A 24,906-nucleotide genomic window follows, 5' to 3' on the forward strand; every position below is an offset into this window, starting at 1 on the left:
CTGTCTCCTGTAAACCTACCTTGCAGACTCTAGCTCTTTGAGTCTGCTCAATTTGCTTAAATTTTGCTTAGAATTTATGGATCTGGGTTTAGGGCAGATTTGATGCAACTAAAATAGATACTAGTGAACTGAAAGAGAGGCTAGAAAATGCTGTCCACAAGGAAGCACAGAGAGAAGTGACATGGAGAATACAAAGATTTGGGAAGAGGAAGAGAGAGAAGGGAGCATTGGCAAGGGGCCTGGGACTTTATAATCCTGCTCTGATCAGTCAGAATATAGGTGATCCTCAAGGAGGAGGAGTGGGCTTGGGTAAGATGGCTCCCTTCAGCTGAGGACAATTCCTGAAGAGGACTGACAGGAAACCTGTCTGGTAGCACTCCCAGCAACTAAATGAGTAATTCCTTTTGTCCTAAAGGGGGATCTGGGCAGTGCATCACAACATTTACTACATGGAGCTATGTCAATCTTAGACAAAATAGTTTTTAAGACAAAAGGCATGACTAGGAATAGAGAGAGAACCTGTGTAATGGTGATGCATTTATCTCACACTGTATACAAAAAATTAACTCAAAATGGATCAAAGACCTAAATATAAGAACTAGGACTATAAAACTCCTAGAAGAAAATGTAGGGAAGCATCTTCAGGATCACGTGTTAGGTGATAGTTTTAGACTTTACACCTAATGTACAACCAACAAAAGGAAAAATAAATGGGACCGCATGAAAATTAAAAACTTTGGTGCGCCAAAGCACTTAATCATGAAAGTGAAAAGACAACATAAATCAATGGGAGAAAATACTTGGAAACCACATGTCTGATAAGTATTTAATGTCCAGAATATATAAAGAAACCCTACAGCTCAATAAAAACACAATCCAATTTAAAAATGAGCAAAAGACTTGACCAGATATTTCTCCAAAAAAGGATATACAAAAGGCTAAAAAGCTTATGAAAATGTGCTCAACTTCATTAACCATTAGGGAAATACAAGTCAAAACCATAAGCTACAATTTCATACCCACTAGAAATGCTATTAAAAAAACAGAAAACTCGAAGTGTTGGAGAGGAGGTGGAGAAATAGGAACAGTCATTCATTGCTAGTGGGATTGTAAAACGGTCCAGCCACTGTGGAAGACAATTTGGCAGTTCCTCAGGGAGCTAAGTATAAAATTACCACGTGACCTAGCAATCTGGCAACTAAGTATATACCCAGAAGAACTGAAGGTGGGAACTTGAACAGATATGTGCACACTTATGTTCATAGCAGCATTATCCATAAATGCCAAAAGATGAAACAACCTATGTCCATCAACCGATGAATGAATAAACAAAATGTAATTACACACAATAGAATATTATTCAGCTGTAAAAAGAAATGAAGTCCTGATGCATGCAAAAGCGTGGATGAACATTGAGGACATTATGCTTAGTGAAATAAACATAAGGACACAAAAGGACACATATTGTATGATCTCACTAAACTATTAGAATAAACAAACTCAGAATCTAGAATATAGGTTACCCAGGAGATAGACTGGGGGTAAAGAGTGGGGAGGTGATGCTTAATTTGTACAGACTTTCTATTTAGATTGATTTAAAGTTTGGGAATGGATGGTGGTGACGGTAGCACATTATTGTGAGTGTAATTAGCTGCACTGAATTATATATATGAATGTGGTTAAAAGGGGAAACTTTTGAGTCATATATGTTACTAGAAAAAAGATTAAAATCAAAAAGACTGTATAATACAGTGAACCCTATTGTAAATGAGGACTATAGTTAATAGTACAAGTAAAAGAAATCGTCTCTCATGAATTATAACAAATATATGACACTAATACAAAGTGTTTATTAAGGGGTGGTATATGGGAAAAATAAACCTAATGAACTATGAACAAGAGTTAATAGTACTATTTTAATAATCTTTCATGAACTGTAAGAAAGGTACCATACTAATGCAAAGTAACAACAACTGGAGATTATAAATGGGAATGCTGGCTTTTTTTTTTCATTTCAAAACTAATTTATTGATGTATGTCATTCATACGTGAACACACATAAAGGATAACTAAAAGCTGTGAATTTAACAAACACGCATAACATCATACAGGGCTCCCATACATCAATCCACCACAAACACCTTGCATTGTTATGAAATATTTGTAACAAATTATGAAAGAGCATCATCAAAGTATTACTACTAACTGTAGTCCATATCTTACATTTGGTGTATTTTCCTCCCATCTCATCCTATTACTTTTTTTGTTTCATAAACCATACAGGAAGTGTACGATCAATGGCATTTGGTATAATCACCAACTTGTGCATTCATCACTTCAAACAATATTAGAGCATTATTACTACAAAAGAAAAAAAACTATCAAACCCATGTTAGCACTACTAATTACAAATCCTGATGCGCTTTCAGCATTTCTATTCATTTCCAAACAACTTTTGACCAATTCTGCAGATTAAACTTCAGCTTTCCATTCTCTAACCATCCTTTCCTTTCATGCCTTAAATTCTAGCTATCAACTATGAGTTGGCTCATTATGCATAGTTCATAATAGCAAAATCATACAATATTTAACCTTTTGTGCCTGGCTTTCTTCACTCAACATATTGTTCTACAGTTTCATCCATGTTGTCACATGCTTCATGACTTCATTTCTTCTTACAGCTGCATAATATTCCACCAAGTGTATATACCACAGTTCGTTTATCCATTCATCAATTGATGGACAGCTTGGTTGTTTCTATTTTTTGGCAATTGTGAGTAATGTCACTATGAACGGCAGTGAGCAGATGTCTGTGTCACTGCTCTCAGTTCTTCTGGGTATATACCTAGAAGTGGTATTGCCTGGTCACATGGTAGATCTATATCTAATTTCCTGAGGAACTGCCAAACAGACTTCCACAGTGACTGAACCAGGGAACTCTGTATTTTTAATATGGTTTTTCTGTAAACCTACAACTTCTCTATTAAAAAATATTTTTAAAAAATAGGACATATTTTGTAGGTCTGTGTATTGGTTGTTTCAAATGTGGTAATCCATGTGATTGCTTCACACCAGTGCCTAGAACATAGAATGTCTCAGTAAATGCTGGCTACTACTGTTTTTTTTTTTTTTTTTTTTTTTTTTAAGTATAATTACAAAAAAGCTCTATCATCGATTGTAACAAATTTTCCACACCAATGTAAGGCATTGGTGGTGGGGTGGGTATGGGAATCCTGTATTTTATGCATGATCGTTTTGTATACCTACCACTTCTCTGATTTAAAAAAAAATGTTTTTAAAGATTTGTTTATCCAGGAAGATGTTACTACTCTAAATATATATTTTCCCAATAAAATGGTCTTAAAGTATACAAAGCAAAAATAGGCAGAAACATAAGAATACATCCAAAATCATAGCATGAGACTTTAAACATATCTCTGTGTTTATAGGAAAAGTAGGTATAAAACATTAGAGTATAGAAGATTTGAATGACAGAACTAATGACTGAACACAAATGGGCATATATTGGCCTCCGTGTGCAGGAATTTCAGCATAAACTTTTTTCCGAGCATACATAAAATACTTGTAAAAATTTACTATTTCTTGAGTTATAAGTCAAGTTTCAACAAATTTTAAAGGACTGAGTAATACAAAGTTCTCTGATCAAAATATAATTTAGAAATCAGTAAGAATAAAATTAATATTATTTAGAAATAAAAATCTTTTAAATAATACTTGGTATATTAGTTTTCTTGTTGCTAAAACAAGTTACCACAAACTCAGTGGTAACACAAATTTATTTTCTTACAGTTCTGGAGGTCAAAAGTCTGAAATGAGTCTTATGGGTTAAAATCAAGCGAGGCTCATTCCAGAAGCTCCAGGGAATAATCCATTTCTTGCCTCTTCCAGCTTTTGGAGTCTGCCAGCATTCCTCCACTTGTGGCTGCATAACTCCAATCTCTGCTTCCATCATCACATCTACTTCTCAAGGTCCTCAAAAATCACATCTGCAAAATGCTTTTTATGATATAAGATCTCATCTACAGGTTTGGTTCTGGGGATCAGAATAGAAAAATCTTTGGGAGGCCATTATTCAGCCTGTCACACTTGGGTTAAAGAAGAAATCATGATGGCAATTTAAAATATTTTTAACTGAAAGATAAAGAAAATAATAAATATCAAAATTAGGGATGCAAGTAAAAAAATACTAAGATGACAATTTATTGCATTAATGTTTTTGGAGGAAAAAAGTGAAAAATTGGCTATGCCTCCATGTCAAGAAGTGGAAAAAAGAACAGCGAAATTAAGTCAGAAGGAAAGAAAAAAAAACAAAAACAAAGGTTAGAATTTGATGAAGTAGAAATAATAAAAGAGAGAAGAAAGCCAAAATTTAATTCTTTCAAAAGACTAATAAAATTCATCTGTCTCTTTCACGACTAATGAGAGTAAGAGAAAAAGAGAGAAGGCACTCCCATAGCAGGAGGATATGGGAGGAAATCATTTCTAATCTTACAGTCATTAGAAATATAATAATATGAATAACTTTGACAATAAATATAGAGGAAATTGACATATTCCTAGGAAAACACAACTTATTAAGACTGGCACAAGAATAAGCAGAAAAATAATCAGCCCTGTAGCTAATAAATCAGTCATTGAAAATCTTCCCCTGCTCCCTTCCCAGGTGGTTTTAACAGTGAATTCCATCAAACATACAAAAAAGAAATACGTTTGGTCTGACACAAACTCTTTTAGAGAACAGAAAAAGAGGGCACATTCCCAAATTCCTTTTATCAAGCTGACATATACTAAACAATGACAATGATAGTACAAGAAAAAAGAACAATTTCATTTATGAACAGAGTCAAAGTAAGACATTTATAAGTCAAATCCTGCAAAACATAAAAAAGCATAATGCTCAAGACAAAGTTGGATTTACAAAAGGCATGCAAGGTTGAATAAAATTGTTAAAATAAGTCAATGAAATATAAATAGACTAAAGGAGAAAAATATATAATATGATCATCAATAGGAAGACACTTATTTACTACATAAAGAATAAGACAAACTATTGGAACAAAAACATATAGCCACTTCTTTATGAAAAAGGAATTACTGTACAGCAATGGGGAAATTTCAGAGTTTTCAATAAATGTTATGCCAATTGGGTAATCATAAGAAAAAACCAAAACCGGACTGTTACCTCTCATTTTAAAATTCTGAATGGATAAGACTAAATATGAAATCCAATATAAAGCTTCTAGAAGATAAAGAGAATATTTATAACTTCAGGGCACAGAAAATGCTCTTAAAGAAGGTACAGAATGCAATAACCATAAAAGAAACAATGGATTGGACTATACTAAAATGGGTAACATCATCTTATAAAAGACTCTATAATTGACAAAAAGCTCATATCCACTGTATATAATAAACCTTAGAAGTATTAAAAAAGTAAAACATTGGGCAAAAGATCTGAACAGACATTTCTCAAAAGAAGAAATGAAAATGCCCAATAAATCTATGAAAAGATGAGTAACCTTAATAACCAAGAAAACTCATGTTAAATTTATAAAGATAAAGCACTTATATTCTCAACAGAAAGGTTAAAGTGTCAAAGTCTGGCAATAATAATGTCGGCAAAAATATGAAGAAATGAGGAATTTCAAAAACTGTTGGTATGACAACTTTAAGTTTGACAGTACTTAGTAAGACTATGATTTGAAATCACCCTGTGATTCTGCCAAGTTCACTTCCAGGTGTGTATCCCATTGGAATGCGTGTTGATATGTACTAGGATATGCATAAAAGAATGTCCATAGAATAATTTTTCATAATAGCTAAAAATGAAAAGCCACTCAAATGTTGATTAACTATAGATTTTAAAAATTGTGCTACATTTGTATTACGGATTATGAGATGATGAACATGAGTTAACTACAGAAAGAAAAAACATGGATGAATCTTAAAAAGATTTGAGAAAAAAGCAAACAGTCTACACTAAATCCAGTTACATAAATTCAAACAGAGAGAAATTAAACTATATCATTTAGTGATTAGGTAGTGAAACTATGTTTTTAAATGTAAATCAATGTCATAAAAAGCTATTCTGACTCTTGACAGAGAGGAAGGAGAAAGATGATGTTTGAAAAGAGGCATACATGGGGCTGCGGGGATGCTGGTTAGGATGTTTTCTGGGAGCGGGGAGTGGGTTTACTTGAGTGTTCACATCTCAGCAATAAGATTTTGTTCATGTTTTACTTTTCTGACGGTCCGTTATATGTCACGATACAATTAAAATATGAAAAAAAAATTCAGTTTAATAAATGTAGGGACTTCACGTTCTGAACAAAATAGAGTATGCATTTTGCCCTATTCCTCTCAGTTTATTTTACATAAAAACCTAGGGGAAAGAATTGTCAATCCAGAATTACATACCCAGTCAAAGTATCCTTCAGGAAATGAAGGTGAAGTAAAGATAATCTCAGATTAAGGAAAACTCAGGGAACTTGTTCTTCAAACAGAAAAGGAAATGATAAGAGAAAGGAAACTTTGAGCATCAACATCAAGAATAACAGAATTGGTAAATATTTGAGTAAATATAGTAAGTTATTTTTTTCTTGCATTTTAAAAATTATTTTAAATGACTGAAAACAAAATTAACAGTCTGTCATGGTTCTTGATGCACGTAAAGGAAATATTTAGGATGACTAAATTATAAGAAGTGGGGAGAGAGGTAAAGGAACCTAAATGATGGTAAGATTCTTATATTTCACTTGAAATGGTAAAATGATACATGTAGACTGTGATAAATTACATATGTATACTCCCAATTCTTAGAACCATTAAAAAAAAACTACACAAAAAGATAAACTAAAAAAAAGACAATGCAAAATGGAATACTAAGATTTTCAGTAAACCACAGAAAGGATGTGGTTCAGAAAACCATGAAATGGAAAACAAAGAAAAAACAAATAATAAAACAGCAGACTCAAGTCCTAACATTTCAATAAATGCGTTAAAAACTGATTAGCTATTTCCTGTGGCTGGGGATGAGAAATGTACTTAGGCATAAGGGATCTTGAGGTGGGGCAATGTTCTAAAACTATAATTGTGGTAGCCGCACAACTCAGCTAGTTTACTAAAAATCATAGATTTGTACACTTACAACTGGTGATTTTATGGTATATAAATTACACCTCAATAAATTTGTGAAAGGAGAAAAAAAAAGAAAATGAGGTGAATAAGCCTAGAGAGAAATCACCAAGGAATCACTCTTGATTTCTTTAAAGTTTGGCTAAAATGAATTTTATTCCCAATCAAGTTGTCTTCCATGCATGAAGGTTAACTATGTACTTTGCAAGGACTCAGAAATGTCCCTCCTTGCGTCTTTCTTGAAAAAAATTTACTTTAATATTTATACCACCCCATCAAGTTATGAACCAAGATTAAGAACTAGAAAAGGAGCAGTCGCACTTTCAAAGTTCCCTAACTCAACAGTCTTGCTTGAAGGTCCCTAACTCAGCAGGCCTGCTTGGATTCTATCTTTCAGGTTAAAGGTTGGCTCTGCATTACTTTCACATTAGCTGTTTGGCTTCTGCTTCCATGCCTCCCAACACCAAGTAATGTTTTATCTCATGCCTTAATCACCTCAAGGTACAAATTCAATTTCTTGCAATAACTACCACCTAAAACTGGTGCTGCTCTCTTTTGGCACTTTGTAACAATGGCTTAACTATTTACACCGGACAAGCAGAATTACCAAATAGTGACACAACTAGATATTTTCAGTGTCAAGGAAATCAATGACTTTCTGAATTTCAAAAATTCATAAAGAGGGGAGCAGGTGTAGCTCAGTAGTTGAGCACCTGCTTCACATGTACAAGGTCCCAGATTCAATCCCTGGGACCTACTAAAAAAAAATCATAAACAATAATCATCCCTCTTCCTAGTCAGATATATTTTTAAACATACGAGCTTGATAAACACATAAATATATAAGACAACTAATGAAGACAGCAACCAAGCCCAAGAAAAGATGCTCGTTATTATTCATTAGAAAAATACTAATTAAAGCCACAATGAGACATGACTAAAGTCACTAAAGCCTAAAATCGAATAAAACAAAATAAACAAAAAACAACTAAGCTAAAAAAAACAAAACACCAATTACTGGTAAAAATGTACAACACAGAACCCTCATACATTGCTGGTGGGAATGTAAAATGTTACAGCCACTTTGGAAAACAATTTGGCAGCTTCTTATAAAGTTGAATGCACACTTACCATATGACCCAGTAATCTTAACCCTAGGTACTTATCAAAGAAAAATAAAAACATATCCACACAAAGACTTACATAAAAAGGTACATAGCAGCTTTATTCAAAACAGCCAAAAAAAATAGAAAAACCCAGGTAATAACTCAAATGTCCATCAGCTGGTTAATGAACAAACTGTGATACAGTCATACAATGCAATACTATTAAACGATGAAAAGGCACTACTTATGCATGCAACAATATGAATATCACAAAAGCATTATTACGTTAAGTGGAAGAAGGCATACACAAAGTAGTACATGATTTCATTTATCTGACACTCTAGAAAAGGCAAAACTACAATGACAAAAAGCAGATCAATAGTTGCCAGGGGCTAGAAGTAGAGGCAGGGAATTGAATGCAAAGGGGAATTAGGGAACTTTTGGGGGTAATGGGGATGTTTCATATCAAGATTGCAGGGGCGGGGATTACATGACTTTATACATTTGATAAAACTCACTGAATTATACACTTCAATTATTAATTTTATATGTAAAATAATCCTCTTAAAGATGAGAAAAAAAAAAAGACTAAGGAAATACCAACATGTAAGATTGGTAACATGATTTTCTTGGTATGGTAAATTTCCAAATAGTTTACAATAAGAAGGTATTGTTTTAAAATGAGAATAAAAGTGCCATTTAAAAACATTTAGCATTATTATAAATGTATGATTACATGATCACAATTACTGAAGAATAAATACATACAAATTCAGAGCTAGAAAAGTGGAAGGAAATTTATCACTTTTTACTCTGTGGAAACGGATACTGTAATGCATTCCTTCTAAAGGTTTTCTATAATTTCTAAATTTCAGAGTGGGCTTTATTTAAAATACAACAGGAATACAAAATAACTTGTAATAATTGACATAAATATATCTAGAGCTTTTGCCCAAGTAAATGAATTAGAGAGGCTTGGCATGGAGTCACTTTTCAAAGATGCTTTAAAAGACCTATTCAGCATTTTCTTTTGTTTTTCCGGAAGTTTCTTAATTATTTTTTCAAGTATTATCCTATCTCTCAGAATGGCTGAGACAAATAAATGCCCCTTCTTAATTAAGTTTTTTTCTTTAAAACTACCAAAAAACAAATAGTTCTTAGACCTGGAATGTACCTTCCATTCAATAATGCTCTATTTTCTAAACAAAAGAAACAAAACATAAATAACATCTACAATGAAAATTTCCATCATGATCAGAAAGACAAAAATTGGGGTAACAGTAACTCTGATACCTCATCCATTAAACAAATCTTCAGTGATAGTTTCTCCATCTGTATAGAGACTCAATATTGGTTTGCAAAGAAACCAGTTTGCTTGCTTTTTTACAGATTAAATTTTGTCTTCCAAAACCATTTTGACCTACAGACTGTGAATTAAAATTGACAGTAAAAGCAAGAAAAGCACAAGAATAAACATTTTTATAGCACAAACAGCACCCGATGGTTGAGTTTATGGACAAAACTAATATTTTGAAATAACTCAATGCAAGAATTCAGTGAGAGATCACTTTGGGAGACTAGCCAAGAGGATGGACCTAGAACACACACTATATCCAAATTCTTGGTCCTTTTGTCAGACATAGGTCAAAACTGTTAGGACACAAAATAAATGGTAGAAAAAGACCACGGCAGTGCAAGCAACACTCAATGACAGTATGTGTTTCAATTAAGATGCTTTCTGCCAAGTTAAACAAAATACCCTACTAAAAGTAGCTTAAACAGCGAGAGGTTTATCATATCAAAAAAAGTTCCAGAGTATGCTAATACAGCAACTTTTCAGCTTTATCAACAACTCTGGCTAGTTTCATCTATCCGCTAAGTCAACCTCAGAATGAACATGGCTCTGTCCCCCCTTGTGATCCTAAGATCAGTCTTAAGTGTCAGATTCAGACAAGACAATGTCCAGAAAAGGACAGCAGAGTTTCCTCCTTTAAGGCTAACAGTGAGGAATACCTTTCTTAGAAACCCCTTGCTCCTCAGGTGCCACTGGACAGGATATGCCACATCAATTACAGATAAGACAACACATGATTATCTTTGAACATCTCAATTCACCCATAGGAAAGAGAATCTGCCATCCTTGGGAAGAAGGCTGTACAGAGGGGAAATACCTGAACAAGCAAGCAAGACAGGAGGGTCAGAATGGCTGTGGACAGCAACTAACAGTATTTGGTACAATGCAATAGGGATGAAAACATACAGCATGAGTTTTAACACTTCCAAAGCTGAGTGGGTACAAAAGCACTCAGAACATGGAAAAAAGTAAAATATGAGGGATTGTTATACACTAAAAAAAATATTTCAGGGACAAATAGCAGCTAAGATTCATTGAGTATACTCTGTGCCAGGCACGATTCTATGTGCTTTATGTGTATTAACACATTTAATTCTTACCAAGTACTATTTTACAGATGAAGAAAAACAAGCACAGAACAGAGAGGCTAAATAACGTGCCCACAACAGAGGTGATTTGACTTAGGCAGTCAGGCTCCAGACCCAGACTCTTGATTGCTACATTATGCTACACAAGGTGTTGTGAAAGGGATATATATATATTGCAAAAGAAAAAAAAAAATCAAATAAAGGGATAAGTGGGTAAGCAGAAACCAAACCAAGAAGTTAATTGAGATTTCCAGGCTGTACATTTTATTAAATACTGGGTTTTATTACAGCAAATTAATTTACTTCTGATAGAAGTCTCATATAAAAAAGTGAGGCTATGTTCAAATTCTTTACTTGACACTGCTTTTTGACTAACCATCCTATTTTTACTGATTCTATAATCAGTCATTATGGGCAGAAAGGCTAATTTTTCACAACAGAACAAAGGAATTTCTCAAGTGGTACAGCACTTATACCACTATATATAAGAGTGTTGCCAAAGTGTGGGCATGACCAAAATACAGTATTTAATCACAGAACATTTTGTTTCTCATGGTATATTGAAAATAACTACAGATAAGTCATGCACATTTGTATTTACTACCTACTGAAAGTTTCTACCTTACACACAAGAATTAGTCATGTCCCAGGGTTCAGCATCTAATCAAAAATTAAACTACGATGGAAAAATGGCTGTCAAATTGCCTTTTCAGACTGCCAAAGAAAAGTTGTCAGCTGTAATATCCATCCTGGAATCGTGGCGGGAAGTTCCTAGGAGTTGCCTTTTCCTGTGTTTTGATCAAGTCTATAATAGCCGACAGCACTGCACAGTCTCTAGATTTAGTGTCTTTCCAGTCGACAGGATGAGGACTTTCGATCTTCTCTTGCAGAAGGATATCGAGTTCCTTTCTTAATTCCTAACATTGGAAAAATAAAACATGTTCAAGCAAAACAGATGTAGTATCAAACAATGTAATAAATAAAAGTTAGCTGGTACAAGGAGTTTCACAAGCTATTATTTAAGACTGAAATATTTAGTGAGCAACCAACTAAAGCATAACCAGAAGTGTGAATAGCCAACAAGTGTAGTTAAGTTTAAAAAGTCCAACTCCAAACAAATTGATGGACAGTCTATTATCATCTCAAAAAACAACTCAGAAAAACTATGAATCAATTTCTCAACACTATTTGCTTTGCAGAAATTGAGCAAAGAATGTGCAAAATAATATATTTAACAGAACAAAAGTACAAGATCCATTCTGGCTTATGTGTAAATTCAAAGACAATCATGTAAAGTTAGTCACCTTAACAAGATGGGCAATTCTTGCTGGAGACTGAAAGATAATCCATTCATCTACTGCAATAGTTTCCTGATCATTATCCTTCTGGATGGAAATATCACCTCCAAAGAATAAGAGACAGTATGGGGAAACCTCGGTGCAGTCATATAAGTATATCTACAATGAGAATTAGAGTAAATACATCCATTTAGGATTAATAATGTAAAACTATTACCACATTAACTCAATAATATTGCCTGTATCAATCTATTCGTACACTCCTCCTAAAACAGGTATTATTAGGCTGGTGTAAACTAATTAAGAATGCCATTTTATATGAGCCACTTCATTAATTCACTAGACATGGGGTTTTATATTTGCTTCAGTTCAAACTATAGCGTTATTCTTTTAAAAAATACTTTGAGTAACAAAATCAAAGCAATAATGGAGCTGAAATTATTTCCCTATACATTCAACATTTTTTAAATCGCAAATTATTTTTCTAAACTAAGAGTATAAATAAAACCATACTTTATATTCGGACCATTTATAATTTTGCCAACAAAATTCTTTACACAAAGTTATCTCCAGTATACCATGAGTCCCTGAATTTTCTGGAAAGCAGACTGAAAGAAAATTCTGCAAATAAAATAACTGTACAAATTAATTAAATTGTAAACATCTGTCATGATAGACAAGCACAGTTAAAAGAACAGGTTATTTGATTAAGAAAAAAAATTATAACACCCCATTACACAATTATAAAAGTACAACACAACTGATATTAATAAACAGATATTATTTTAAATGTTCACTTACACTACTTGTTCTCATCTTCAGGTGATAGATAAGCCAATTGTAGTGAAAATCTGTTTGTTCAACATTAACAGATTTAGGATGAATGGCAACTAATCCATCAGTTTTTGTGTAAACTTTCACCCTTTAAAAAAGTTTAAATGCATTTTGTTAAAAAACAACAACAAAAAAGCCTTCTGGGAGATTCTTTTTACTACTTTAAAAACTGATAAAGGGATTACTAAAAACCCAAAGAAACCCCACAACCTTAAAGAAAAAAAAAATCCCAGAGTTGAGTCCAGTTTATTTTTTGCAACATACATTTACAAATTCATATTTGAGAAAAGAGCAGTATTTTATTTTAATAATAAATGGAAATATATCAACTAAACATAAAATCATACAACTGATCTTGTTGTAGGTATAATTTCAACATGTTAGAAACGTGACAGAATATTCCATAAAATTATGGTAAGATGGGAAATGGACTTGGCCCAGTGGTTAGGGCGTCCGTCTACGACATGGGAGGTCCGCGGTTCAAACCCTGGGCCTCCTTGACCCGTGTGGAGTTGGCCCACGCGCAGGGCTGATGCACGCAAGGAGTGCCGTGCCATGCAGGGGTGTCCCCGTATAGGGGAGTCCCACGCTCAAGGAGTACGCCCTGTAAGGAGAACAGCCTAGCGCGAAATAAAGAGCAGCCTGTCCAGGAATGGTGCCGCACACATGGAGAGCTGACACAACAAGATGATGCAACAAAAAGGAACACAGATTCCCGTGCTGCTGACAATATAAGCAGACAAAGAAGAACACACAGCAAATAGACACAGAGAAAAGAAACCCGGGGGGGGGAAGGGGAGAGAAATAAATAAATCTTAAAAAAAAAAATTATGGTTAGATAAAATATGCCACTAAAAGAAAATCAATAAAAAATCTGAGGTAATTAAGTGATTTCAACCAAGGGAAAAGTTTATATATTTTACTATGACAATCACACCAAATGAGCCTCAATTTACAGGAAAACTTTGTAAAATGATCAATTTTTAAATTTCAAAGGTTAGGCACCCAGGTAACACCCTTAAAAAGGGATTTTTCTTACAAACAATTCAAAAGAACATTTTTAATAATATTCTAAGTGGTCTCATATTCATATAACTGTCCTAATTTTAAAACAGGAATATTCAGAACAAATGTATTTTAACACAGCTCTAATTCAGTCTTTCAATTTCATAAAAACTTAACTTCAATTTTATTTATTTCATCAATTTTAGTAGTCTTCAATAAAAATTACTCAACAGGGAGATGTCTGAAGGTTTACTTTTAAAGAGTTAATGTTAACATAAAAGCTAATAACTCATTAATCCTTCCTATTATTTTTTAAGAGAATCTTTTTTTGAGGTTGTAGGAATTCATGTTATCTCAAAATAATGAAATCATGGTCATGATGCATTATTCAGCCTAATACCTGAAACTATTTTTCATTTCACTGTCAAGTTAACCAATGCCATACTGCAATTGTACATCACTAGAACAGGAGTTGGCAAACTTTGTCTGTAAAGGGTCAAAAAGTAAATACTTTAGGCTCTACGGGCTATATGATCTCTGTCCTTAACTACTAAACTTTGCTGGTGTAGCAGAAAAGCAGATATAGATAATATGTGAACACATGAGTTTGGCTAAGTTCTAATAAAATTTTATTTATAAAAACAAGCTTTCAATCTGAAGACCACAGTTTGCTGACCCCTGGTCTAGACTAAAAGCACCAGTCCAAAAAGAACTATATTTTTTTCACAAAAACACTCCCAAGATGGTAGAGAGAAATAATTAAATTTTGTATTGGAGGCTGCAAAGTTAGATATGAGAGAATTTGATAAACTACTGATGTTAAAAAAAAAAGTTGGATCAATTAAAATATGGATAATCTGACCACAGATGATTAAAATTTATGCTACCCATAATCCTATACTCTCAAATAGGGTTCCTTAACCTCAGCATTACTGACATTTTGAACTAGATAATATTTGTTGTGGGGGGGGCTCTCCCCTGCAATATAAGATGGTTAGCAGTACCACAAACCTCTATCTACTAGATGCCAAAAGTATCCCCTTTCCAGTTGCAACAAGCACATGTCTCCAAACATTGCCAAATGTCCCCAGAAGGGCAAAATCGGCCTTCTACCTCCATCCCTGCACTGAGAACCATTACTCAAGAACAACGTGGCCTGCACTGTGGTCTGTGAGGTCTCCTCTCTCCCTGTATATTTTTTTCGTGTTCATAATCATATGCAATTTGGTATCCTACTTTTTAATTTAACATCAGTTCAAGTATTTTCTGTTATTTCACAATGGTTATTTTATATGCCTATCAAAATGAAATGCCACAAAATATAGTTTTAGAAAAACAGTAATTTCCCCATTACTACTGGACATTTATGTTGTTTACAATAAAGCATTTAAGAAAATATTTGGAATTACTTCCTTAGGACATATAACAAATAAAAGAGTCACTTATGAATCCACCCAGTGACTATTTTAATGGCGCTTGATACATAATTCTAATTTAGAGTGTCTTCCAAAAGAGTGGCCCAAATTTACATATCATGACCCATTTATGGCTCTTAGGGTCTCTGTACCCTCTTACACTCTTTAGTATGAGCTCATATACTAGGCAGAAATATGCCTCATTGTTGTCTCTAGTTACACTGAGGCTGACTATTCATACATCAATTGCTTAGTTAGACATTCTTTATCAAAACAGTGAAGTACCAAAATTTTCTTCAAAGAGCTATATTACAAAAGCATCCATTTTATAAGGGGGGTCAAAAAACAGCAATACCTGAAACAAATTCTATTCGGAACAACTGCTATCCAGACACTGGCTTTTAATAGCTGGTTTTTGTAATATTTACAGTGGTATTATATTTTACTAAAATCCTTTGTGATTAATGGGTGATGGGAGACATGACTCAAGGAAGGTGTTGTGAAGAAAAGTGATGCCAATGTTAAAACAGTTTGCCTCCTCATAAATGATCAAAGTAGAGAACAAGAATGTGGCCCAAATATGAGGAAGAACACGTTTACAATATAATAAAGTCTTGTTGTATCAGAGGGTTTCAAAAATTTAAGGGAATGATAACAAGTAATAGATGATAATCTTCAATGCTTACATTTTTCTTTTTTTACCCAAATTTGGTCGGATTTTAGCAACTTTGGGGTATAAACCAGCACAGATGACAGCTTTAATTATCTTCTCATTATCTATTGGGGATGGGAAGGTAGAGGAAAAAACGTAAAATACTGGTATAATGCACAATGGCAAGGTATTTACACTGTGTATTCTGCTTTACCTGAATTTATATTAGATTTTGGATCCTTCGGACTTCTACTGCTTACAAACCCAGCTCCAAGAAGATGCTCAGCAAACTGTCCTTTCATGTTATGCAGCATCTAGGGAACAATGGTAATGAAAACAACTAAAATACTTTCCACACAACTATAAGGCATATGCTGAGAAATTAAATTTAAGTTTTTCTTGCTTTATAAAGACTTTTTTTTTTGTTGCAAAAACATTATTTTACAGTGGGGTTGGCAAATACAGCCTGAGAGTCAATCTGACTCACCTACCAACTTTAAAACTTTTATTGGAACACAGAAACATGTCCATTTGTCTATTGTTTACAGTTGATTTTATATTACAATAGCAGAGGTGCAACAGACCCATGGCCAACAAAGCCTAAAATATTTACTGGTCTTTTATAGAAGCCTTTGAAGGGAACAACCACTGACATTTAAGGATTACTCTATTTTGAAGACTGTTTAATATAATTTTAAAACCCACCTCACCCTAATATCTTGGAAAAATACAGAAAACCACTAATGCAATAGCCAACATCCAGATTGCTACACCTAAGAATTAACTACTGCCAACATTTTGGCACATAAGCTTGAGGCCTATTTTTGTTTTGTCATAAAAATCACTGGGTAAAAATGACACATGACTCATAAAGCATTCAAGCAATGCATACAAATACAAAAATGAAAATTTTTTAAAATTTCCTTTATAGTCTCAGAAATAACAACTAAGTAGACAAATTAGAGATATTTATGCATATATACTGACGGATAATTCAGAAATTTGTTAGTGAAGGTATCACAATACAGAAACTGCTTTTATAACTGAATTATACTTAAGAAAATTAACAGAAATAAAACTAAAAAAGTGATTTTTACATTTTCATGATAAAAGACAGTTCTGAAAGGATCCCTCTAAATTTAAGCATTATGAAACAAAATTTGGAGTCTTATTTAAGTATATATATCCCTTTTATGAAATGTGGACTTTAAACTTTCTCTATCTCATTTTTCTTATAATTAATACTCTAAACATTCTCTTAGTTTTTATTAGCATTATTTTTATATTTTTCAGGATAATAATCTTCATTCAATTCTGTACCCATAATTCCCAAACCTGTTTTATATTAGTTCTATATTTAAATAACTTCAGAGCACTACCTCAGTTGATTCAGTATAACTCGTCATTTCTCAATCACTTCGATTCATCTCTTAATCTCTTAGCAGGCAGCATTTTATTGCCAATGGATTTTTCTAAAAACGGTTCATCGGTACAGACATTTCTCAGGAGCTTTTTTGTTTCCCAATTGTCAATGTGGTGACATATACAACCTAACATTTTTCACTTCAATGATTTTCAAATATATAATTCAATGGTGATAATTACATTCAAAATTTTGTTCTACCATCACCACCATCCATTATCAAAATTTTTCCATTACCCCAAACAAAAACTTTGTACCCTATAAGCATTAACCCCCCACTCCCCACACCCATGCCACCCCTGGTACATTGTAATCTTATTTCTCTCTCTGTGAATATGCATATTCTAGTTATTTCATGTAAGCAAAATCATACAATATTTATCCTTTTGAGTCTGGCTTATTTCATTCAACATGATGTTCATCCACTTTGTAGCACATAGCAGACTTTCTGCTTTTAAAACTAAATAACATACCATTGTACATAAATGTCACACATTATTTATATATTCATCTGCTAATGGATATTTGGGTAGCTTCCACATGGGCTATTGCGAATAATGCTACTGTAAATAGGTATCTGCCCAAATCCTTGCTTCCAATTCTTTTAGGTTTATATCTAAAAGTGGGATTGCTAAATCTTATGGTAATTCCAACCCTCTGAGGAAACAACTATTCATGGAGTTTCCTATTTTTTTTGCACCCTTGGCAATATTTGTTATTTCCTGGTTTTTAAATAATAGTTTTCCTAGTGAGTGTGAAGTAGAATCTCATTGTGCTTTGGATCTGCATTTCCATAATGGCTAACAATGTTGAGCATCATTTCATATGCTGTTTTGGTCATCTATCTTCAATGGAGATAATTTGGGGTGTTTGTCTTTCTGTTGATGAGCTGAAGAATATATTCCAGACAGTAAACAGAAATATGATTTTCAAATATCAAGTATTTTTACCCATTTGGTAGCTTGTCATTTTACTGTCTTGATAATATCCTTAGAGGCACAAAGTCTTTCATTTTGATGAGGTCCAATTTATCCACTTTTCCTTTTGTTGCTTTGTGCTGTTGGGGTAAACTCTTTAAGATTAATCTATTGCTTAATACAAGACCCTGAAGATTCTGAACTCTCAATTCTGTTCCTCTGACCTACATCTGTCCTTCTGTTAGTACCATATCAAATGCTTTCTTCAATGCCTGTCATCTTTACACTCGAACTAATAATATCTTGACTGGGTATAAGGTTTTCAAATCATACTTGGATTTAGTAATCATTTTGTTCTTCTAATTTATTTCATTTTCCATTTCAGGGAAATGTTCTAATACTTTATCTCTGAAAACACATACAATTAATTACCCTTGAATTTCCACGTAAAGATAGCTACTATCCCCATGATCAATCATTCCTGTCTTCCTTTCTATAAGCTTTTTATTTGCTGCTTTAATCTCTGTCTTTTACAGCTGCATTCACGAACTGATTACATCAAGCATTTCTTTTATGGCAATAATTTGATTTTAAGGGGTGACTATCTTGTTCCTTGCTATTTTATTTTCATCTTCAACTTGTTTTCTTACCTCAACCGTCTTCCTTTACATTCACTATACTGGTTTATTTTCTCATCTTTGTTTTGCTGAACTCATACTCTTATTCAGTTTTTCCACGTATTCCATAAATGATGTGGCTGTAGGGATTTTCTTCTGTTGAGATTCACTGCATTCCATTCTTTTTTCTCCCCTCTGGCTATAGTATCTTAGAGTTGCCATGAGCCTTCTTTTCATTTTGCTCACGTTTGGGCAGTTTTGATTAGATAAGCTAGATTCTTAACTCTTTCCTCTCTTTACAAATTTATAAATGTCTAGTACAGGGTTCATGTCACACAGCTGGGGTGTATGAGGGGTAGGGATGGGGAGTGGAGATGAGGTTATTTCTATTTCTACTTACTTCAGCTCAATGTGCATCTGCTCTCCTTATTAATTTTCTGCTGTTTTGCATATTCCTCCCCTGCAGTGTTTTCACTATACTAAATTAGAAAAAGATAAAGATACCTATTGTACATTGTTTTTAAATAGGTTAGGAATATTACTGAAAAATCTCAGGTAGAAAATCAACATTGCTACTAGAGGTTAGAAGCAGGAATATTAACTGAGCCTGCCTGCATTTTCCTATTATATCCTGGAACCTTGCTTTTTATTTCTTGGCCTTTAGTTTTCTATGTTTATTATATTAGGTTACATGTAATATTGTTTTGATTCAGTTGGCTAAAGAAAAATTTCTATTATTTTCAATAATGATTCAACTTCATCCATTGCACAAAATAGATCTCTATATTCTCTAATCTAGCATATGTAAGAATAAGTACAAAACAGTCACTATTACCTGCAGTGTGTTTGAAGACAAAAAATACTCCCAGCAATAGTCCTTCTCATACCTGAAACCACGTCGCCTAGCTTCTTCCCAACCCTATGGATCAAAGAAATGAAGGAAGAAATGATTCATATTCCCCAACGCTAAGACTATTTACTAGTTTCTGAGGTTTTGGGGGGTAATTTCTCTGTTTCCTGAAATTTAATTTTCTTTGTAAAAAATTCAAACAATTTTGAAATTTACAAATTTAAGAAACATGAATTTCCCATAATCCGAATCTTCAAGAGATAACAACCACTGAATGTCCATACCTTTCTGTACGGAAATAAATATGCTATTTATTTTATTCCTGATACCTACAATAATACAGTTTCAAAAGGTTAAATATATTCCTTGTTGTTTTATCAGCTTTTTTCTAAACTGCCACAATCCAGATCAAGTTTTGTTTTACCTCAAATGCATTCACAACTGTCAGGTGGTCACTTCTAGTATCCTTTGCCAATTCCTTTCTTCTTGCATCTGCAATCTTTTCTTTTCCCTTAAAAATGAAAAAATAGATAAGAAAAATTAAATTGTTCTGATGGTATATAATAATATATTCTAATAAAAAGCTCAATAGCTAAAAATGTCTAGACTTTTATTATTTGAAACTTTCTTACCAATGGAATGACAAAGGGATCTTTGAAGCTGAGACTAGCAGCAATAGTGAGTACTGGGTCTAAGCAACAAAACAGAGCTCCAAAAAGAATCATTTTTCCAATATGTGGCTCAACTGGTAATCGTGCTAAGTGGACACCAAGAGGTGTCAATTCTTCTTGTTTATCCAAAGCATTCTGTAAAGTAAGGATTTTGGTTTAAAATAGACATTTTAAAAGCACTGCATTTAAATTAGCTTACTTATAACAAGCCACGAATAATTCTATTAAGTTCAAATGCCATAATACTTGTTTGGCTATATTTTTCTGCATCAAAATGTAAGTTCCGTGATAATCAAAGGTTAGAAATTTATTTAAACAAAAACATAAAATTAATCCATTACTTGGATTTAATGTCAATGTTAGGAAAGAAATAGAAACAATGAACTAACAACTTTCAGTTAAACAGAGACTAAGTAAAGTACAAGAAGTGTAGGGGGAAAAACACTAGTATGTATTTGGAATATAAAATGCATAGTATCAAAAGATACTGTTAAAAAGCAAAAAAGTAAAAATAAGAAAAGACATATGCAACATACAATTGATAAATACTTCAGGTAAAGAGTATACAAGTAGTATATAATAATCTCCTACAACCCACTGGAAAACTAGACACCAATAATTTATAAAAATTTATGTAATTTTAAACCAGGCCTGCAATTCAGCAAACTGTATGTAAAAGGTCTGGTATTAAAAGGATGCCACAAAGGCATCATTCTAAAACTTCCTCACACATCATCTCCTTTACAGAGTTGAAGAGCCAAACAGTGAATCAAATATGGCACTTGGAACTTTCACTGACCTAACTTCACAGTACTGACAGTTAAATTCCTAATTAGTTGGCTTATATTCTCTAATACCTTAAAATATAAGTTCAAGTTAAAAAAAACGTTAAATTTACCAGTTCCATCAGGTGTTTTATAGAGAGCAATACTGCTTCATTTGATGGTGGATCCATTAACCTACTCAGAAAATAAGCAATTCCACCTAGCTTTAAAATCTGGGGGGGGAAACAAATATAATTATACACAGATATATATTTCGGTAAGAGTTTAGTCCAGCTGCCTGTGTTGATCACTCAAATAAAGCATCAAACCTATACATGGTCTATAAGTCGTTTTACCAGAATGAATTAATATAATTCTGAGTCTAAGAAAACATATTTAATGGTCAAGATGCTACTTTCAACCAACAATTCTATTAAAAAGTAGTTAGTTAAAATCTCAATAAATTACTAAATATTTTCAAAATTGTAAGCCTAATTATATCTAAACATACCAAGATTCTGAAAAAAAAAAGTAGTTGATAATCAGGGATAATATCTTAAGTGTAGAAGAGTAGTAACATTTACTGAGGATTTACTAAATACTGCACTTTTCTAAGAATACTATATATGAACTTAATTTAAGTCACATGCCCACTGTAACCAAACTAGCTTATCAGGGGAGGATTCAAACCCAGGCAATCTGGCTTAAGAGCAGTACATGATTAAAAATTGTTTTATATGTGACTGACTTTTCCTTATACTGAATAATGTTTAAATACATAGGTTTTTATTAACATCCCTACACAATAAATGCACAGTAATTCTTTCTTCTATATTAAGATTAATAAATCTTATAGTGTAATTAAAGATTATTTTCTTCTTCAAAAAATGTTCAAAATTAGAAAACCCCCCAATTAAATTATTCCACCTAACTTACCTTTATTTGTAGACAAAGTTCTTCCAAAGGAGTTCTCAAAATTTCTGGCAGTTGATAGGCATCGAGAAGGCTTTCTCTTAGACCATTGTATAGATGATAGCAATGACCAGGTTGAACTCTTAAAAAAAAAAAGTGGAGGGGGGGAGATATCTGTGTCTTTCTAGAACTCTAGTGAAAACAGTAAGCAAGGGACAATACCAATTTCAATTTCCCACACTATAAAAATGTACCAAATTATTTTTTATTATTCATATATTCCTTCCTCTTATCTGCTTTTGAATAACCCTAAACCCTCTATCCCCATGTTCCAGTTTTAAGAAAGAAATACAAGACTTACTCTATCTCACAATACTTTAGTTCATTATATCTATCGTACAGATCCCAGATTACCATGCTAAATAACAGCGGTCTACTTCAGTTAAGACTAGAAGTTGTAACCTCAAATATACAATCATGTAACAAATTCTGGCATTTTGTTAATCTATCTATACTATCTGCTAATCTGTCTATATTATTTAAGTATGTGCAGTTTAGTGTGTTCTCAGGGAGATGTTCGTATATTTTATTACTTTTTTTATTATTATTAATTTAACTACTGAACTACTGACATGAATGATATCATTCTTTGGGCAATAATAAGGACAGATATGAAGAGGTAAGGGTATTCCTGTATTTTCAAGCAGAATAAATATTTTTATGGGTTCTTGACGTTTCAGAATTGGGGAAAGAGAATAAAAATATTTTCCCATAGGAATAAAAACAAATTCTAAAAATCTTATCTATTTCTACCGTAACTCTAGAAAAGCTATCAAATAAAACATGGCCTGAATATTTCTCGAGCAATAACGAAGGTAACAATACCCCCAATGAGGATTACACAGTATTTTCCAAGCTTGCTATGGCCTCCAAAATAATCATCAACTTCATTAGACTTTGTTAAAGGAATTTACATCTATGAAGCCTATAAGGGACTATTTTCCTTTTTGAATTAAAAAACTAATTCTATACTTAACCTCCACCAAGGTAGTGGGAATGAAGAATTAGAATTTAATACTTCAATAAAAAACATCAACAAAAAAATGACTACTTGAATCACTTTATTTCCATAATTTCATGGATTTAATCTAAGGCCTAAAGTGTTTACTATTCATAAATAAGGGTATGCCAAAACCCATTCACTACAGTATCAGTATCAGTGGTGATGTGTTAACCCCACTGAGTCCTTCATCTCCTGGTAACTGATGAGAAGAGTACACTTCTCAGACAAAGAGAAATTAGGCTCAACAGCACCAAGCACACAATCTGATAAACTACCTGGAAGTCAAGTTATACTGGGATAATCTGCAAAGATAAGTGCAGGTGATTCATAGTTTTTCAAGTACAGTAAACAATGGATTGATAGAACAGTCTCTCAAATTTTCTTTCAATTCTCCTTTCTGAAAACTAGTCCATATTTTAAGATTTATAGCAATCTACTTTGTTCTACTCAGAAGATGCAGAAGATTCTACCACTCTTAAGGGTTAGGGTACAAAAATACCATGAAGCAAGCATTGAAAATAAAATATTAAGTACAAGTATTTGTCAAAGTTCAAAGCAAATCATTTTTCCTCAATTACAAGAGATATTTTTATTTCTTATGCTACCACATCATCAATGGAAAAAGTACTTTCCCTGTGTTTTCCTTGGCATGTAAGTGAAAAATCAGTAGAGTTGTAAAGCACCGGGATTGAAAGAGCAGACTGCCTGGATGCAAATCCTGGCTCTGCTACTTAACAAAGAGGGTGTGACTACGGGCAAGTTACTTAATTTCTTTGTATCTTTATTTTGTTATACTTAAAATGGGGATAATAATATAAAATGGAGATAATAACCTAATTTGAAGCATGATTGTGAGAATTAAACAAGTAATATATATTAAATGTTCAGGACATGACCTGACCCACTCAAATAGAATTAGTGGTTTTCATTATTATTAGGTAATAAGATTTAAGAAAAAGGAAGAAAACAAAATTACAAGTATTGCACTAGTAAGAAAAAAAAATATTAATTGCAATTAACTAGATTGAGAAATTATATGGAAAATTCATAAAATAGAAAATCTGGAAGAAATTTTTGCATAAACTGCAATTAAAGTAATTTTCCCATTCAAAAATGTGTTGCCTTAAGTTCAAAATATTATGAAAGAAGCTCTACTAAAGAATAATATGTTTAGATAATAGCAACACACTTTGCTATACATTTTTTTGTGTGCTCTAAAGGCTTCAGACAAAGGGACCATCTTACCTTCCAGCTCGACCTTTCCTTTGTTTGGCATTAGCTTTACTAACCCATTCAGCAGACATTGTACTGATGTTGTTCTGAGTGTCAAAGTGTGTCTCTTTTATTTTTCCTCCATCTATCACATAAACTACATCATCTATGGTAATGCTGTTTGGGATATAAAGGTACAGAATACATTAAAAATGCCATTAAAGCTATAATAGACATACCGATGGGGACTTTGGGGCATAATTCTTTAATTGGATCAAATGATTTTAGCAGTTCAAAATTTGAACTACTCTTCCACATTTACCAATGGTACAGGGATAAAGCATCTTACAGTAAGCAGAACCAGCAGCTGTAGGACAGTATAGTGCCAACTGCGCAGATCACATGCTCAATTCATTTGCCCACAGACAAACATCATGGCTTGCCTAATGACTTATGATCCCAACTCTTTGGGCCCCCTCAAGAGCCATGGTTTAATATCAGTTTCCATGGAACAATGTTACCATGACTGGACTGGTATACCAGCACCTCCAGGAGAATACAAAGAATTTT

General features: G+C 33.1%; 1 protein-coding gene across 2 annotated transcripts in view; it reads right to left on the reverse strand.

Annotated features, from left to right (window-relative positions):
• Nucleotides 1–8,354: 8,354 nt before the first annotated feature.
• The window catches only part of DHX36 (DEAH-box helicase 36), a 48,392-nt gene continuing 31,840 nt past the window's right edge, over nt 8,355–24,906 (reverse strand). The window contains exons 15-25 of one of the 2 annotated variants that reach the window (XM_058295180.2): nt 24,370–24,513; nt 22,086–22,203; nt 21,284–21,382; nt 20,347–20,520; nt 20,139–20,225; nt 19,700–19,783; nt 16,122–16,221; nt 15,942–16,032; nt 12,803–12,923; nt 12,008–12,160; nt 8,355–11,620 (exon numbers count right to left, since the gene is read on the reverse strand). In XM_058295180.2, the coding sequence (XP_058151163.1) occupies nt 11,435–11,620; nt 12,008–12,160; nt 12,803–12,923; nt 15,942–16,032; nt 16,122–16,221; nt 19,700–19,783; nt 20,139–20,225; nt 20,347–20,520; nt 21,284–21,382; nt 22,086–22,203; nt 24,370–24,513 (1,357 nt within the window). In that variant the 3' untranslated portion in view covers nt 8,355–11,434. Of the gene's footprint in view, nt 11,621–12,007; nt 12,161–12,802; nt 12,924–15,941; nt 16,033–16,121; nt 16,222–19,264; nt 19,344–19,699; nt 19,784–20,138; nt 20,226–20,346; nt 20,521–21,283; nt 21,383–22,085; nt 22,204–24,369; nt 24,514–24,906 lie in introns of those variants that run through there. The other variant, XM_058295182.2, reaches the window with a different exon arrangement.

Source organism: Dasypus novemcinctus, chromosome 4, assembly GCF_030445035.2.
Source record: "Dasypus novemcinctus isolate mDasNov1 chromosome 4, mDasNov1.1.hap2, whole genome shotgun sequence".
NCBI classification, from domain to species: Eukaryota; Metazoa; Chordata; class Mammalia; order Cingulata; family Dasypodidae; genus Dasypus; species Dasypus novemcinctus.